This window comes from Miscanthus floridulus, chromosome 10, assembly GCF_019320115.1.
Source record: "Miscanthus floridulus cultivar M001 chromosome 10, ASM1932011v1, whole genome shotgun sequence".
Taxonomy (NCBI): domain Eukaryota; kingdom Viridiplantae; phylum Streptophyta; class Magnoliopsida; order Poales; family Poaceae; genus Miscanthus; species Miscanthus floridulus.
In genome coordinates this window covers 110,049,489-110,068,388 of record NC_089589.1, presented here as the reverse complement: position 1 = coordinate 110,068,388, position 18,900 = coordinate 110,049,489, and the positions used below count along the sequence as shown (strand labels likewise).

Below are 18,900 nucleotides of genomic sequence, written 5' to 3'. Positions count from 1 at the left end.
TTTTAATTTTTTCTTTATGTGACTAGGGTTTGCATGTAGGTGAATGTGTAAGATTTTAATTGTTGCTAATGTGTAAAATATCCTCTACCATGGCTACTAATTATCATTTAATATTTATTTTGATTCCTTTCTATAATGCGTGTTTTTAATTAGTTATGGATAAATAGGCCATTAATTAATTATCCTCTACCATGAAATTGGAATGGAGTTTGCATGAAAGGTAGTGGATGAAATATTAAATGTTGCTAATTGTTTTCTTTGAAATTATTTATTTGAACCTATCAATTTATATTTTAAAATATTTATGCATTAATAGTCAATTAATTAACTATCCTCTACTATCATGGTGCGTGCCTCAGGTATATACAATTATTCTCGAGTAATATTCTTTTTTTTGGTTGTTTTGTTTCTATAAGATGGACTACAGGAACTCTTGGATGTATGGTTCGTTAAGACACGACGCTCTTTTCCGTGATGAGGTGGACAAATTCATCAAAGCCGCAGAGAAGCATGCAGCGACGTTGAAAGAGAATAGTGACACGATTATTTGTCCCTGCAAAGATTGCAAGAATCTTATTGCATTTCGAGATGTGAGTACCATCAAAGAACATCTTATTAGGAGAGGATTTGTTCCGGACTACACCGTGTGGATTCATCACGGTGAAACAGTGGTTGTTGATGACAGCGACGATGATCTAGCTGATGAAGCTGAAACCCAAGCATACTTGTCCCGATTCACAGACGATCTTGAGCAACAAATGGATCGTGACTATGGCAATCAACAAGGTGGTGGCATTGGCAATGAACAAGGTGGTGATGATGCTGGTGGTGTCAGCAATGATGGCGAAGCACGTGAGGGGGATGCAGATGACGATGACAACTTGGACGAAATGCTTGGGGCCTTTGGACCAGAAATATTAGAAAAGAGCAAGAGAGGTCTAGAAAATCTTTAGAGGATGACAAAAGCATCGAAGAAGACTGTGTATGATGCTGAGAAGGGCTGTCCGACATACTTCACACTGCTACGTTTTGTGCTTGAGCTACTCATCCTGAAGGCTAAGTATGGCTGGTCGGACTGCAGTTTCAATGATCTATTGTGCCTCATGTCAAAGTTGCTCCCACAGCCGAACATAGTTCCCACCAACACATACCAAGCGAAGAAGGTTATAAGTCCACTCACATTGGGAGTTGAAAAAATCCATGCATGCCCCAACCACTGTATCCTTTTTCGGCGTGGCACATCGTTCGAGACTTTAGATACATGTCCTAGGTGTGGGGCTAGTCGGTACAAGAACAATGACCTTCAAATTGGGGTGGAAGCCTCCACAAGAAAGAGGAAGAAGGGTGGGAAGAAGGTGCTGCAAGAATCTCAGCCCCCAGAGGAAACTCCATTAGGCAACGATGCAAATAAGAGAAGAATTCCTGCCCTGGTTATGTGGTACTTGCCAGTGACCGACCACTTGAGGCGTATGTTCCTAAACCCTAAGGAAGCCGCACTGATGACATGGTGGGATGATGAGCGCAAGGTGGATGATGATACGATCGCACACCCGGCCGATTGTAGCCAGTGGCAATCGTTCGATGCTAAGTACAAAGCAGAATTCAGTGATGACCCACAGAATGTACGGTTCGGCTTGAGCACCGATGGAATGAGTCCCTTCAATGAGAGGATGACCGACCACAGCACATGGCCAGTCATCTTGACCATGTACAACCTCCCAACGTATTTGTGTCAGAAGAGGAAGTACCTTCTCCTCACCATTCTTATCTCTGGCCCCAAACAACCAGGCATTGATATAGACGTGTTCTTGGAGCCTCTGATGCAAGAAATGGAGAGGCTATGGAGGTATGGGGAGCCGATGTACGATGCATTCCGGCGGGAGGACTTTATATGCAAAGCAATAATATTTGTTACTACCAACGATTACCCCACACTGTTTGCCCTGTCTGGACAGTTCAAAGGCAAGACTGGATGCTTAGTCTGTTTGGATGGTACTAAATGGGTGTTCCTAAATGGATCCAGGAAGATAGTTTACATAAGGAACCGGCGCTTCTTAAATACAGGTCACAAGTACCGCGGCAAATTGTACCTAAGATACTATGGCAACATTCCGGAGGATGAACCCCCTCTAGAGAGACGTCGTAATGGAGAACATGTATTCAGAATGGTCCAAAAGATACACGTCGTCTATGGAAAGAAGAATCCGGATGGAACGATTAGAGATAGAAGCACACCTCCCATTGAAGGCGTACCATTCAAGAAGCAATCGATCTTCTTTCAGTACCTTCCTTATTGGCCAGACTTGGAGGTCCCCCATGCCATTGATGCAATGCACGTGCAGAAGAATGTCTTTGAGAGTCTCATGGCTACCTTGATGGACACGGGCAAATCAAAGGATGGTCTCAGATCACGGAAAGACATGGTGCAGCTGAACATGATGCGAGAGCTTTGGCCGGTACAGCAAGATAATGGCAAGTACAGTCTTCCCGCGGCTAGCTTCAACCTAACCCTAGAGGAGAGGAGAGCTATATGCAATTTCCTTAGGGGGGTCAGAGTGCCGACTGGGTTTTCGGCGACCCCGAAGAAGCTAGTGTCGATGAAGGACCTATCATTAACATACTGCAAGGCTCACGATTGTCATGTGATGCTGACAGTGTTCCTACCAATTGCAATCAGAGCTATAAAGCCAGAGTTCCTAAAGATGGCCATCACCCACATGTGCTACTTCTTTTCGAAGATCTCACAGAAGATGATTCGCAGGCAAGAGCTGAGTGACCTACATGAATTCATGGTGGAGACCCAGAACCGTCTAGAGATGTGTTTACCTCCCGCTTTTTTTGATATAATGGTACATCTCATGATTCACCTAGTTCATCAGATCAAGGCGCTGGGCCCTAGCTTCTTGCATGAAATGTGGTCCTACGAGCGGTTCATGTCGATTCTAAGCCGATACGTGCATAACCGAACACACCCAGAGGGCTCATGATAGAGGGTTATAATTCTGAAGAAGTCGTCGAGTGCTGCCAAGAGTGGCTAAAAGTATAGAGAGGGATTGGTAATCTCGATTCTCGTCACAAGGGAAGGCTAGCTAGGAGGGCATAAGTGGTAGGAAAGTGTTCCTCGACAATGATTACAGAGAGGTGAGTCGGGCGCATTACAGTGTCTTGCAGAGTATGGCAGTGATGCAACCGTACATTGATGAACACATGGCTATCATTATGGCCGAGAGGAATGGCCGTTTAGATGATTGGGTCATGAAACAACATAAGCAACGCCTAACATCATGGTTGAAGGACCAGAACATACAGCCTAGAGAAACTATAGATTCTATTACCATGAGTCGGTTGGCGGCCGGGCCATCGAAACAGGTGACGTCTTGGAATGCTTATGACATCAATGGGTACACATACTATACCAACACAAAGGATAGGAAATCTGTGAATCAGAACAGCGGCGTCTGAATAGAGGCTCTCGATGGAGTGGGGCGAAAGGTGCTGTACTTTGGCATAATTGAAGATATATGGGAACTTGACTATGGAAGGAATATAAAGGTGGCCCTGTTTCGATGCCACTGGATCAAGCAACATCAATTAAATGAGATTGGACAGAGAGTCGTCGACCTCTAGAATGTAGGCTACCAGGATGACCCTTGGGTGCTCGCTGAACGAGTCGCTCAAGTCTTCTATATGCCCGACCCGCAAAGTAACCTCCCCCCAAAGAAGAAGACAAAGCACGTGGTGGCCTCTGGAAAACAACATATCATCGGAGTTGATGGCGTGGACGATGTTGAAGCTTACAATAAGTGTGATGAGATGCCGCTATTCACAGACTTTTGTAAGAAGATCGAGGCTGTGGAAAAGAACCTGCCCAAAGATGTATTGCCATGGGAACGAAAAGGTGTCAAGGGAAAAGTTGTCATGGTGGGCTAGCTAGTTTATGTAAGTGTGTCAGTGTTCGTAAGACTACATTCATGTATGTGTGTGTGAGACTACATTTATGTATGTGTGTGAGACTACATTCATGTATGTGTGTGAGACTATATTCATGTATGTTTGTGTGAACAATGTGTACTAAGAATTTAACAAATTATGAAATTACCAAAATAAAAGTTGTAGATCTCCATGAGTTATTCAACTTTGGTATTCATTACTTTTTCAGTTGAAATGATTTGGGGGTCCAAATTTTGGTTTGAACTTGTCATTTTTTCAAATTTCAAATTTGAAAGGTCCAAATTTTGTCAAATGATAAGATGACTAAAATAAAAGTTGTAGATCTTGATGAGTTGAACAACTTTTGTATTCATCACTTTTACATCTAAAATCATTTAGGGTTTGAAAATTTGGTTTGAACTTGTCAAATTCCAAATTTCAAATTTTAAAATGTGTAAAACATTGTCACATCCAAATTTGATCAAACTTAAATGCTGAAGCATGATTTTAGAAATTTTTAGGAAAAGAAACCATCACATTTGGAGTTAGTATGAGGGAGAACAACTAGTTACAAAGTTTACCCACAGATTAAAAAGAGAAATCACACTGTTCTAGATGATCCTTACATGATCATAGTAAATAGTGTGATTTCTTTTTTTAATCTGTGAGTCAACTTTGTAACTAGTTTTTCTTCCTCATACTAACTCCAAATCTGATGATTTTTTTCCTAAAATTTTCTAAAATAATTCTCTATCAATTTATTTTGTTGGTTTTTGTCAATATATACATATGAAAAGTATGAGCAATTTATATTTTGAATATCAAAAAAATGCAACTTCAGACAAGATTTTGGTACCCCAAATGATTTCAGCTGAAAAGTGATAAATACCAAAGTTGAATAACTCATCAATATCTACAACTTTTGTATTGGTCATTTCTTAATATGATAGAGTGGTAATGACATTGTTCACAAATGTGACACATCTCTCATAAGGTTTTATAAACTATATAAGACATGTGTAAGATTAGTGAACAATGTGGGCTAAGAATTTGTCAAATTAAAAAATGACCAAAATAAAAGTTGTAGATATTCATGAGTTGAACAACTTTAGTATTCATCACTTTTTATGTTGAAATCAATTTGGGTCTCAAATTTTGGTTTGAACTTGTAATTTTTTCAAATTTCAAATTTGAAAGGTTCAAATTTTGTCAAATGACAAGTTGACCAAAATAAAAGTTGTAGATATTAACGAGTTGAACAACTTTGGTACTCATCACTTTTTATGTTGAAATCATTTTGGGTCTCAAATTTTGGTTCGAACTTGTCATTTTTTGAAATTTCAAATTTTAAAGGTTCAAATTTTCTCAAATGACAAGTTGACCAAAATAAAAGTTGTAGATATTAATGAGTTGAACAACTTTGGTATTCATCACTTTTTATGTTCAAATCATTTTGAGTCTCAAATTTTGGTTCGAACTTGTCATTTTTTCAAATTTCAAATTTGAAAGGTTCAAATTTTGTCAAATGACAAGTTGACCAAAATAAAAGTTGTAGATATTAATGAGTTGAACAACTCTGGTATTCATCACTTTTTATGTTGAAATCATTTTGGGTCTCAAATTTTGGTTCGAACTTGTCATTTTTTGAAATTTTAAATTTGAAAGGTTCAAATTTTATCAAATGACAAGATGACCAAAATAAAAGTTGTAAATCTTTATGACCTCTACAACTTTGATTTTCATTTGAGATCATTTGGTGTCTCAAAATTATTTTAGTAGTTTTGATTTTAATTTTTTAAAATTTAATTTTTTTCCCCATTTTGATTTAGATTTTTGAAAAAAAAAATTCAACTGTAGGGGCGGTTTATAACCTCAGCTGCCCCTACAGTTTCTCTGTAGGGGCGGCTTATAACGTCAGCCGCCCCTACAGTGCTCTGAGGTATATCAGTGTCGTCGCTGTGGCCACCCGTTGAGTGTTGGGCGAAATCTCCTGTGGACGCCGTCAGGCTGCCCAATTCCTTGGCGTCTAGGGTTCCCGACGCGTCTTCGGCGGCCGGCCCCCTCCCTCTCCCTCTCCGCTCTTCGGCAACCGCCTTATCCCCGAGCCAGACCAGCGGCGGCCGGAACCGGGAGCCCCGTCGCCGGCCACTCCCCACCGCTCACGCGCGTCGAGCGCCGTCTCGTCGTCGTTGAGCCTCCGCTTGGCGCGCACCTCCTCTTCCGCTGCCGGGAGTCCTCCCCTCACGCCGCCGACACCGGCGGGTAGGATCCCCGCTCGACCCGTAGATCCAGCCGCGGCTCTTGTTATCAGATCCGTGTTCGCCATCAGATCCGCATGTTTGGAAGCGACGATGGTAGGCGACAATGGGCGAACGACGACCTGGTGGAGGTCTTGCGAGTCGAGGGTACATCCGAGCAGGTTCTCGTTTCCATTTTTATTGGACTTACCTCTACGTCTTCTCCCCAAATCGATCTGTATCTTGCTCTCCATCTCAAATCTAACCCATGAAATTCTTGGCAGTTTGAGCTTGTCATCCACCTCCGTGTGGAACAGGGGCAGTTTCCACCGTACGAATCCTTCTCTTTATAGTAAGCATTGCTTCGTTACCTATCCAATTTATGGTAAAGATTTAAATTTCTTTTCCATTTGCCCTATTTGGTGAATGATTGAGACGTAATATTTGGGAAAATAGTTCTATACAAAAATTGATCCCATATATTTTCAGTAGCATATTCTAAAACCACACTGTGACCTTTGCAGCTTACACAAGGGTTACGAGTCATCCATTATCTAAAAATTGTCATTTGAGTTATTGCACTTTGCATTGCACTAGGTCAGTTATGTTTGCATTTGAGTTATGTTTGCTCAAGGCCTGTTTGTCCATAATTTTTTACCGTGATATGCTGATTCTGTGGATTAGTTCTATATAAAATGAATTAGAGAGCTCCGAGCTAAAAAAAGAAGCTTTTTCTTATCACTATATATATAGAGAGAGAGTTTATCCTAGAGAAACATTTTCAGTCAGATAATCAGCTTCCACAAAGAAAGAAAGCTCTACCAAACCTAAAGTGGTAAATACATACTCCTAACTATAAAAGTACATGTACAACTATGTAGTACTAGTCTTCTAGTTTTGATGACAAGTTTAAGAAACACACAGTTGAAAATGAAAATGGTCTTTTAGTGATGTTTGGTGGCATCGGCAACGATGAAGCCGATCATTGGCATCCTATAAGTATGAACACCATAGTACCCCCCAAAGCAAAAGAAAAACCTATATCGATCTTGGTAACATGGTTGGAGATGGAAATGAGGTCTATGATGCCACCAATGATGAGCCACATTGCACTCATTTGTTAACTATATTCGTTAACTATGTGGTACGTTGCACTCATTTGTTGTCCATTATCTATGTAGTTTGTGCAAATGTACGATGAGCCACATGGACATGTTTGTTGTCCATTATCTAAAAATTGTCATTTGAGTTATTGCACTTTGCATTGCACTAGGTCAGTTATGTTTGCATTGCACTAGGTGAGTTATATATGTTTGCCCTCATCACTGTGATGATCGGGGGTTCCAGAAGACATAAAAGTTTCCCAGACCTTTGAAGTGTTGCTTCTTCCTATCTTTATTGACTGACTTTCATTGAATCAGTGATTTGACACGCATAGTTGCAACTGTGTGCTGCTCTTGTTATTGCTACATCGGTACTGTTCTGTATAAACTCTCATGTTAGTTGTGATACAAAATAGATTCTGCAATTTGCCTTGCATCATTTTACAGTTACGATGCCTCAAATGCATTATGGTCTTGCAATATTATTGCGCACCTGTGTCTTTGTCTTGGATACAATTAATTGACTTTCACTTGATAATATGCAGGGGTACCGGTATGAGTTGTGGTGTCTTGCGCGTGCATCTGGAGTAAGATATTGTGTGGTAGGCACTTGCTCTCTTGTTTATGTACTATGTACTTAGAATGATGGCTTTCCTAGCATAATACAAACAAACTGGAGTTGTAGACGACATTACGTGTTCTGAAAGTATGGATTTAATTAACATCACGAATCAGATGGTAATATTGTTTGCATGATGAGCTACCTTTTTAGGCTATTCTTGGTATCTATCAAAGGATTAACTAAGTAAACTTACAAGATACAGCCTCACCTAAACAAAGTTACAAAAGTTCTTTTAATTCAACAAGTAGGACAAATTGGAACTCATGACTATGTCCTGCATGATCCTTTTGTCAAGAGCATCTATAGGAAATAATGGAAACTTTATTTTGCTTTGAATAGTTCAGAACAGTAAATCATCCATTAGAAAGTGATTTCTTTTATACTTCCTCTTTTATGTTTCAGCTTTTTTGTGATACAGAAGTGGACCATTGTAGGGATATGTAAGTAATATGTAAGTCAGATCTAATCTGTATGGAGCTCATTGACCCAAAACACTAATGGGGTCAGATGTTGCCATTCTTATTTTAAACAAACTTGTATTTCATAGGTTATAAATCTTTAGTAGTTCAGTTACTGTATTGAATTTTGGGGTTGTCGGAATAATAACACAACTGTGCTTTTTCTATTCAAGCACTGCTCTGTCAACTATCAGTTACAATTGCCCTCTCATTGGCTTTTTCTTCAATGATGACAGATTTGAAGATCTTGTAAGGAGATTTGAGAAGCCAAAGAGGCGTAATCGTTGGGATTCCCCTCTTTTTGAATTGTTTCCATCTAGATGTAAACAAACTTGCTTCTTTTGTTATTATTATTTGTAATTTCTTCACATGATCTTGTATGAGTTATCCCCATTGTCTACTATTAATTTCTCATAAATCCTTTTCTAGATTTGCATATGTCCTCAAATTTTATAGCCGCTTCACTGCCCTGTTTTTGAGTCTTTAACTATGCGATTGTTTGTTTCCTTCGTAACATGTTTCTTGACTGTTCCTATTTTAATGTGTTCTAAAGTTGGTTCAGAGCATCATATGAGTTCCATTATAACATAACCATTACTACTTATGTCAGTATTCATGACTTGTGATCGAGACTGATAAGGTAGACAGTCATGTGTATTGTGGTTGGAATCTGACTAGCAGTAGAGACAATTATTGGTTTCTTGTTATCTTTGTTCTTTCTGTGCATTTTGATTGACTGGCTTCCAAACTGGCTTCCAAACAAAATATAGGCAAAAAAGAACAGGTTGCGACATTATGTTCTCTACTACTTCTATTCTAAACATGGGACTCACTTCCAAACCAGTCCCTGTTCAGAGGAGTTGCCGCTTAGGCTCTTACATGCTGAAGCTAGTCGGAAAATAGGGAAATAATTTGGCTATGAAGATGCAAGAATATGCAAGTGGTTCTTTACTGATACAGCAGGGTATCTCAACCAAAAAGAAACTGGTTCAAAAGACAGAAATAGAAACATTGTAATGCACTTGAGGCAAATATAGTGAACTTACAAGACCAGTGAAAAATCGGACTACTACATCGCCTGAGCGAACAGCCTCATATTGCATCCATGTTCGCCTCAAAGCCATCCGCCGCTTGAAGTTGTTTCCAGTAGAGAAAGCACCAACCAGCAGAAAAGTTCGCTTCTTTGGCAGAGGTGGGGCCTTCAAAACCGCAACACTAGCCATGTCTATATCTTCTGAAACTGGTAACCCATTAGCCAAGAATGACAAGAGCTCCAAATCACCAGAAACCTTGACTTCTGCTACCAACCATGGCTCCGACCTCTATAAAAAACCTAATAGCTTTCACAATTATGTAACACTCAATTACTCACAAAAAGTGAAGTATGCAGTCTTATTGTTTTGCAAAAGTTCACCTCTCTATAGGCAAATGATGTCTCATGCCGCCCATTTACTGTCATATGGAACCCCTCTACACCAGCCCACAGTATTACTGTAAAAGGTTCTCCTTCAACAATTGAGAAACCACCACTTAATTGACCACGTCCTTTTGGATTCTGCCAATCTTAGGTTGGTTCCCAGAAACATTTACCACAGTATTGTTATTCTCCTGGATGATCCTCTCACCCACTTTCTCATTGCAACGAACAAGGCCATCCACTGGACTGGTCAAACTCAGAAGATAGAATGTCTTTTATCAGTACGAGTAGAGGTTATAAATAAAACAAGAAGTGTTTAGGAACTATTTAGTTGTCAACAACAAGATACTAAAGAACATGATAAAGGATACTAGAACAAAAGCATACGATCAATTACTGAAAAATGGAGAACCTATTGTAAATGGATTTTGCAGGCAGTAGTTGGCATCACTAGGATTATCTAATTAACACATCAAAGTTTGAATTGCAAATATTTTTGAAGGAACTCACTTATATTAAAATACTAATAAGCACCATTAAATTCCAATAAAAGTATAAATTCTTCATGAATGCTATTTTTTTAATAAATGCACCAAAAAACAAGAAACAGCGAAAATTTGCAGTTCACAGCTTCATGTCCAGTTTTGCAACATTCCCCTAGGACTACAGTAGACCTCTGTAACAGTTAACAGCTCACCATGTTAGTCGACTGTCATTAGAAGCTAATCATGATTACCTTGCCATGGGATACCACATGCTTGCAATGGACCTAGCACATGGAGAATCTAATAACATATTTTTCTTGGTCACAGTAGCATATGCATGTTACTATAGTGATCTACACAGCATTACTCACAAGTGTCACATCACATTACCTATCAAAAGTGAGTGTTAACTGCACTCTATAGTTAATCATAATAACAAAAGCCATCCACAATGGAGGATGATATCAGCAAACAGGTCCACATTATCACCTTGTGTAGTTGACGTTTAATCACTAGCAGATGTGCCTTAAGTAAGTTTACCTATTTCTCATTCATCAAATGATTGACTGGCTAAGTGCACAAGGTAATTGTGGTAGGACTACATTAAGGTGCATACAGGAGCCAGGTTGTAGTTTTAGTCACTGGTAATCATCTTTTTTTACTTTCCATTTGGCATGAAGTGCAATTCATGAGAAACATCGAAGTGCCAGTGGATTCATAAAAAAGGTTCAGTTTCATTTCTTACAGTTACAGCATACAAGTACTACTATTACTACCAGTACTACTACTACCAGTACTACTACTACAAGCTACTACCAGTACTACTACAAGTACTACTACAAGTACTACTACCAGTACTACTACAAGTACTACTACTACTTCTACTACTAGTACTAGTACTACTACTTGTACTACTAGTACTACTACTTCTACCACTAGTACTACTACTTCTACTAGTAGTACTAGTAGTACTACTACTACTAGTAGTACTAGTACTACTACTTGTACTACTAGTACTACTACTTCTACCACTAGTACTACTACTTATACTACTTTTTTTCTTGCATATCTTAGAACAAGGCACGAAATGTCACGAACATCAAAGAGTGCATCCCGATGCCCCGTGAATGATGAGCAACCATCCCATGGAGAGCAAGAACTAGATGACCAGCTTACTCAAGAGCAGTTCGATAACGAGTTAGAAAAGGGTCTAGAAGTGATGCTTACTCAGGAGGACCTTGTCGATGATGATGATCTAGTGGGGGGAGCCCAGGGAAGAGAAGGCGGAGAGGATGCCCAAGGCAAAGAAGGAGATGATGATGACGACACCTCATCAGGGGGATATGTAAGTCCCGAGGATCCTTTCCCACAAGAACCCAGACGGAGGCCAACGGAGGACGAGTTGGACAAGGATTTTAATCCGAACGACGAGGTACGGTTAAAGCCTTAGTAGCTTGTAAATTTGGCTAATGTTATGGCTTTATGTTACCTCTGCTAACACTTTTGACCTATCGGATACACAGGTCGTCCCTACTCAACCTCTGAAAAGACGACATCGGCCTCTGGCTCGTCTTGCCGGACAATACGTAGCGGGACAAAGGAGATCAGAGGAAGGAGCCATAGGTACTCACAATGAGGCCTCCGCTCCACAACCTCAGGACACAACCACGACTGAGACTGCCCAGCCAAAGAGGAAACGAGGGGGGATTAGAAAGCCAAACCAATATCACGACAATGCATGCTATGTGATAACTGAGGTCGGACCAGACGGGCAGATCCTTGAGCCATATACATATAGGGCGAAATTCCGTAATCACATCGGGTTTGTAGTTAGAGATAAGTTGAACCCAGCTATCCGTAGCTGGAATCTGGTACCTATGAGCCAAAAGGTAGACCTATGGGAGAAGCTGAAGCAGAACTTCAGGTTTTCGGAGGGAATGCACGAGTTGGTACAACAAAATGCTTTTAAGATAATGGGGCAGAGCTTCCGACGTTGGCGGTCAGATCTGAACAAGAACTTTATCCAACAGAAGTTAACTCCTTTCCACGAGTATGGCAACATAACTCCTAGTCAATGGGAGGAGCTCATGGCTGAGAAGACTTCAGAGGCATCATTGTCCCTCAGTGCCCGTAACAGCAAGTAGGTGAAGAAGAACCAACACTACCCTCGTCTAGGCCCCGGTGGCTACGCTGGCAAGCAAGAGGTCTTTAGGAAGATGGACGCAGAGGCCGAAGCTGCCGGGAATACGGAAGTGCCAAAGTTGAAGCCACGCCTTAAACAGTGGATATACGCGAGGAGTGTCGATTCATCCGGTAGTAGCCTCAAGTTTGCTAAGCCGGAGACCGGAGAGGTAGTATCAAAAATACTGAAACTTGCTGAAGACAAGGAGCAGGGCGCATTCAACCCTTCTAGAGAGAGGGACGAGCTTACCGTTGTCTTGGGAAACCCCGAGCACACAGGATGCACCAGGGGGCTAGGGAAGAGGATGTCTTGGAAGCACGGATTCGTATAGGAGAGGCACATGTACAAGAAACATGGCAGAGACCGAGAGTCTAATCTTGAGCGCCAAGTGAAGGCTCTAGTTGAAAAGATGTTGGTGGAGAAAGGACTATCTACGATGGAGCCACAGACACCAATGGGGCTGCCCAGAGAACTGGTGGTAGTTGGCAGCCCTCCAGATGTTCCCAGTAGTCAAGGTTCCAATGCAACCGGAACCCCCGTCGATCGCATACGGGCGCCAACCAGTTGTAAATTGGTGGTTCCGATGGGCAGGCAAAACGTGATCATTGAGGTGGCAACGGGCGTGGCACATCCTCCGGGCGGCACGTGGCACAATAGGGACATCCCGCAGGATTACACTCGGGTCGAAGGTGCATACCGTGAAGCCCGAGTTCATGACTTGGAAGATAGAACACCCTACTCCCAAGGAGCCCGTGTTACTTGGAGACGTCATGAACCAGTTCATCCTCTAGCATAGACGGGACATTGTATTGACCGAGTCTTCGCCAACTCCGACTGAAGTTCATCCTCGGGAGCGACCTATCGAGGACGGGGAGGTATACTCACCGGCCCATGACCATGACCACCACACGCTAGAGACTTCTCCACCTCGTACCGAGCAAGGGCATGATGACATGCCACATCCTTCTCCACCTCGTATCGAGCATGGGCATGATGACATGCCACAGTCCTTCTCCAGCTCGTACCGAGCAAAGGCATGATGAGATGCAACATTCTTATCAACAAGCGCAGCCGATACATGAACAACAAGTGTCTCATGAACAGCAATTGCCTCGTGAACAGCCGATACATGAAGAACAAGTGGCCCCTGGAGCAGGTGATGCACAAGTTGACAAGGACATGCCCTGAATGGGAAGCTCGAAACAAAATCCCAATCAAGATAAGGCCATCGTATGTGGGCATTAATGATGTCTCGTCGGTGCACAAGTGGATGGCTCATGACCAGTTCAAGCCTAAGAACCAAGTAAAAGAATTCAGAGCACCAGCTTCTGAGGAGGGCACCACTGAGGAGGGTACCACTAGCAAACTGCACAAAGGGTTTAACAAGTATCCAGCTGTTGATAACCTCAAATGGTCAGATGATTGCCCAGATAAATATGAAAAAGGCAAGAACTTCCTACCAAACCGAGTCCTACAGTGCTTGCCACGTGGAATGAGAAAGTTCCACGATTAGTACTTGCGTGCTCAGATAACAGAACTAGAAATCTTACAAGCATGGATCCCTGCCGGCACATTTGGAGCCCCAGGTGGGCAAATTGCCGTTGAGTTTAAGGATATCCAGGCATGCTTTCACCTCGGACGAATGGAAATGAATCTGATTCGCATATGGTGCCTGTAAGTCCTTGCCCTCTCGATATGATATGAATGTAATCTTTTAATTTTGTTGTAACTAATCTGCGCTTGTGATTTGTAGAATGCAAGCGGACTTTGTGAAAAAGAGGCCAGCTCTGAAACACGGGTATATAGACCCTTCACCTATAGCATCAACAAATTTTAATTACCCTAAAGAGTGGAAACTAGATTGCAAAGAACTAGGAGCTGGAAAGACACTTAAGAAGAAAGAGGACATCAGGAACAAGAAAATATTGGAAGAGTCCCTCAAGGTTGCGGCATACATTGCCCTATGTTTTAAAAATCTCCAACAACACGATGATATATGGATACCATACCACTTCAAGTAAGTTCGACTGTATACTTAGCTTTGTTCAAATTACTTTGTTCGATGCAAAAGAGCTTATGTGTTCCTTCTATGACTAAATTCATGCAGCGATCACTGGATTTGCATAGGCGTCTGGCTCTCACATAGCATGGCATGGGTCTTTGATTCAGCGGATTTCCCAGTCGAGACATACAAAGACTTCATAACGATTGTCAAGACGTATACATATTGACAATCCTCATTTTAGCTACTATGTTTGTATACATACTTGTAAGGTTCAATGTGGGATACTAACAAGTTGCATTTGCTAAAACCATTGAAACAGGGCATTCAGGCACTATGTCCAGGAACATAAGGGGAGGCATCATCCAAATAGGAAGGAAAAGTTGTATGTCAAAACTCTATGTGCGGTAAGTGTCATTTACTTTGGTACTCCATATATTACGTGTCTGTCAATAGCATTACTTAACATCACCATATGCAAAACACACAGTGCCCCAAGCAGAAGCCTGAGAGTCTACATTGTGGATACTACACATGTATTATGATGAGTACCATCGGTGGCTACAACAGAAACCCCAATCTGGTAAGTTTGAACCTCTTCGCTCGTAGTATGAAAAGTTCGCATATGTTGTGATATAGTAAACCTAAACTTGTTCTCTTGTAGTTGGAGAAAGATAAAGACACGAGAAGGAACCCATACAAGGATGACGAGCTCTTAGAGATGGTCGGCGACCTTTGCAACTTTATAATGGACTAGATTGTGTATCATAAAGGCACTTACCATCATCTTCTTTCCGACTTAGGTAGTAATCCTCTGTATCAACACCTTCGGGAGACTGATAGGTTAGCCCTAGGTCGTTGATGACAATGTGGACTTGTGGTATGATTTGGATCAGACTTTGGAACGGTTTGGACTTTGTTATAATGATGGACTTCATAATGGACTATGTTGTAATGATGGACTTTTGTGAATTATGATTTGTGATGATGGTCTTGTATTTGTGGATGTATATATGTATATTTGTGGCGGTCAGATTTGAATTTGAATTATTTTTTTTGCTGGAAAATCCACTGTAGGGGCGGTTCTTGATTGAACCGTCCCTTACAAATACACACAGCAGGGGCGGCTGGTGATACAGCCGCCCTTACAGAAGTCCACTACAGGGGCGGCTGATATTACCAGCCGCCCTTACAGAGGTAACTGTAGGGCCGGCTGAAAACACCATCCGCCCCTACAGAGGACACCCTCTGTAGGAACACCCTAGGAAGGGCGGCTGGCGCAGCCGCCCCTACAGAGGCTCTAGAGCCGCCCCTACAGTAACATTCTGTAGTAGTGCCTCTTGGGATCAACTCTGCATCTTCAACCCACCGCGTCACAGGGGTCCTGGTGGGGCGGGCCCAGGGCGGCGTAGACAGCACCGGCTGTGGCAGCTGCTAAGCTCTCGACAAAAGCACCAGTAGACGGAAACTGGTGGGTAGCGTTGGGCCATGGGCGATCGCCTCTTCCCCCACCTCGGCATCCACGACCGCCGAGGGAGAAGGCGGCGTGGCGACCTCTACCTGGGTGTCAACATCCGCCAACATGGTGGGCGTGCCTAGTTGGGCACCTTTAGGAGTAGCGTTGCCCGAGCTGCACTCCTCTAGGCCGGAGAGACACAAGTCCACCTCCTGAACCATATCTCTACTGGAATGGCCCAAGTCGTTGAGATGAAAGGCCCCAAACAAGAAGTCCGGCCCATCGCAAGGCCCACTCATGACGTAGGGAAAACGGCCCAATAGCAACTCGAGTTGCGAATCTAGGGCAGACCCCACGAATCCGCGGCGACGACTGCGGGACACTTGAGCGCGAAGCGGGCAGACGTCGATGGACTGGGCCTGAGCGGCGCAGGTGCTGATGCTGGAATCTTTCTTCGGCGTGCACAGAGAGGCCTCAGCGCGCATTGGGTCGTCAGTACGGATGAAAACGGATCGGATACGAACGAATATCATTGATATTACATTTGTTTTCGTATTTCTGTCTGGATTCGGATTCGAATACGGATAGTGTCAACCATGCCGGATAGGATACGATTGGATATCAACATCATAAATATGTGATTTGAGGATTCGGATACGAATATGATATCGGGTGTTGAATATCAGAACTCGGATACGGACAGATTTAAAACCATCTAAACGAATTCGGTATATTTTTACCGATAGTCGTCGGTCGGCTCATTGACAGAGGGTGAGCAATGCCGCGGCGTGGAGAAGTCAAAGCACTCGGCCACAGGCGCGACGACACGCGTCGCCCGCATGGCGGGATCTGCGCTGATGCCGCTACGACAGGATATGGCGCCGCGCGGCGCCTGGAAAGGGCACATCATGTCACCCACGATGACAGCTGCCCTCGTTTCCCGCGCACGGAAAGTCGGGCCGGAGCCTGGACCAAGCCTTGGCTCAGAAGGCCCACCGAACCGGGTGGTGCGCGGCCGAGCTCCGCCGCCGCCGAAGCCCGGGTGGTACCCGTTGTAATTGATGTCACCACTGTCGTCACTGTCTCCGGCGAACATCTCATCGTCCGATGACAGCGGCGGGGTATGCCAGTCTTGGAACTCAATGATCCGTAGCCTGACCAGGTACCTGAGCGCAGGCACCTCGTCATGGATGATCTCATGGGGACGCAGGAACAATGGAGGCCCGCTGTCATGCTCCTCCTCAGGCTCCGGGATAGCCATGATCTTCTCATCGGGGATGAGGTCCGGATGCGCACACCATGCCGCCACGAACAACTCCCGCTCGTCATCCGGGTCATTCTGCGCCTCGGGGTTGGCGATGTCGAGCTTAGCGCTAGAGGAGCCGAGGGTGGCCTGCGCCGTCTCCGAAGACCCGGCGTGCGACGGGATGCCCTTCAATCCTTCATGCCAACGAGGACGCCGAACCTGAACGCGCCCGCGAAACCCATGATCAGGCGGCTCCACCTCCGCCAGCACAGGGCGAACGGAGCCCCTTCCGGCGACAGCGTGCCGAGCACCAACTCGAGATCGTCCCGCTGTGTGAACCGAACAATGAAATCATCAGGCCTGGTGCGCCGAACGGTAACACGATCCACCGAGATGCCGAAGTGCTGAGTCAAGTGGGCCAGAACCATCCCCGTGGTAACCAGCGGCCGCGTGCGGACCACCATGTCGAGGAGCGCCAGCGACAGGGCATCCTCGGCCGTCTGCAGGGCCGGGGTACGGGGAACGGCCATGAGCTCAAGGAGGGGCGTCCTTGCACGCGTTCTCGGCGATGCCGGCGGCGCCTGAACCCGTCGAAGCAGGGAGTGTGGAACGCCGCGTTGGCCGCGTGGGGGCGGCTGCGGGGAGCCCCGACCGTCGTTGTTGGTGACGCCGGCCGCATTGTCATTGAAGGCGTCAGTAGCCGCACCTCCAAGTCGGGGAGGGGGCGACGAACCTCCCGCCGGCACATCCTGCTGGACCTGCACGACCTGCTCCGGCTCCGGCTCGACCTGCTCGACCGGCTGCGGCTCCGGGGTCGGCAGCTGGCAACCCTGCAGGACGGAGGGCGATCTCCCAATTGAGGCAGAACGCGCGGAGGCCGTGTCCCCAGGCGAAGGCGATGAGCGACGACGACGTGCATCACGGGTGGGTCAGCGACGACGCTTGCCCTCCCAACGGCCGATGACCGGCAGAGGACAGTACGTCCCGCGCCTGGTGCCCAATGTCTTTGCAGTTGAAGCACTTGGCGGGGAAGGTCCAGTTCGCGCGGACATATTCGCCAGCCAAGCTGTGGAAACATTTGCCCACCAGGTGGGAAGGCACTGGGTGGCGAGGGGTAGCAACACGGCGCCAGCGTCTTCTGCTATCCACCTGCCGGAAACCCTCGTCGTCCGGCTGCACCGAGATGCGTGCCGGGTGGACGATGATGGAGTCAGCGGCATGGTTTACAATATCGGCCGAAATCTTCTAATATTTCCGATATATCCTTTTTATCCATAGGTGCCGATAAGGAAATATCTATCTTTTTCGTACAAATTTTGTTTAAATTCATTTAAATTTACTTAAATTCAAATTATATTATATTTGAATTTGGTCCGATATATCATGTTTATCCTCTTTATACGTGACCCTCGATAAATTTTAATTTCCGAAAATGAAAACCACGGTCGGCAGGCGCACCTGAACGACGAGCATCAGCCATGAAGCCCCCTGCGCGTGGCTGGCGCCGACGACGACGGTGGTGACGCCTCGGCCACCAAACGGCCTTGCCACGGCCCGAAGAAAGAGGCGCATCCGAGTCGCACAGCGACCCCTCAGAGTCGGTGAAGTGGAGTCTCCCTCCGGATTCCCCCGGTGAGGCGGCGACAAATGGCTCCACATCTGGATCCAGAGAGCTCGCGCGGAGGACAATGGTGGCATGGGCGCAGTCGCAGCCAACGGCGGCAGCTGCTGGAAAGCAGATCTCCCAGTGCTGCGCAACGCC

The 18,900-nt window shown here is 44.6% G+C and overlaps 1 protein-coding gene across 1 annotated transcript; it reads left to right on the top strand.

The window, feature by feature from the left end:
* Positions 1-1,103: 1,103 nt before the first annotated feature.
* Positions 1,104-2,738, top strand: LOC136489280 (uncharacterized; the record flags this gene model as incomplete). The annotated part of the gene is made up of 1 exon (XM_066485966.1): positions 1,104-2,738. A coding segment is annotated over exon 1 (1,635 nt), but the record flags the coding sequence as incomplete, so codon positions are not given.
* Between the last annotated feature and the right edge of the window lie 16,162 nt (positions 2,739-18,900).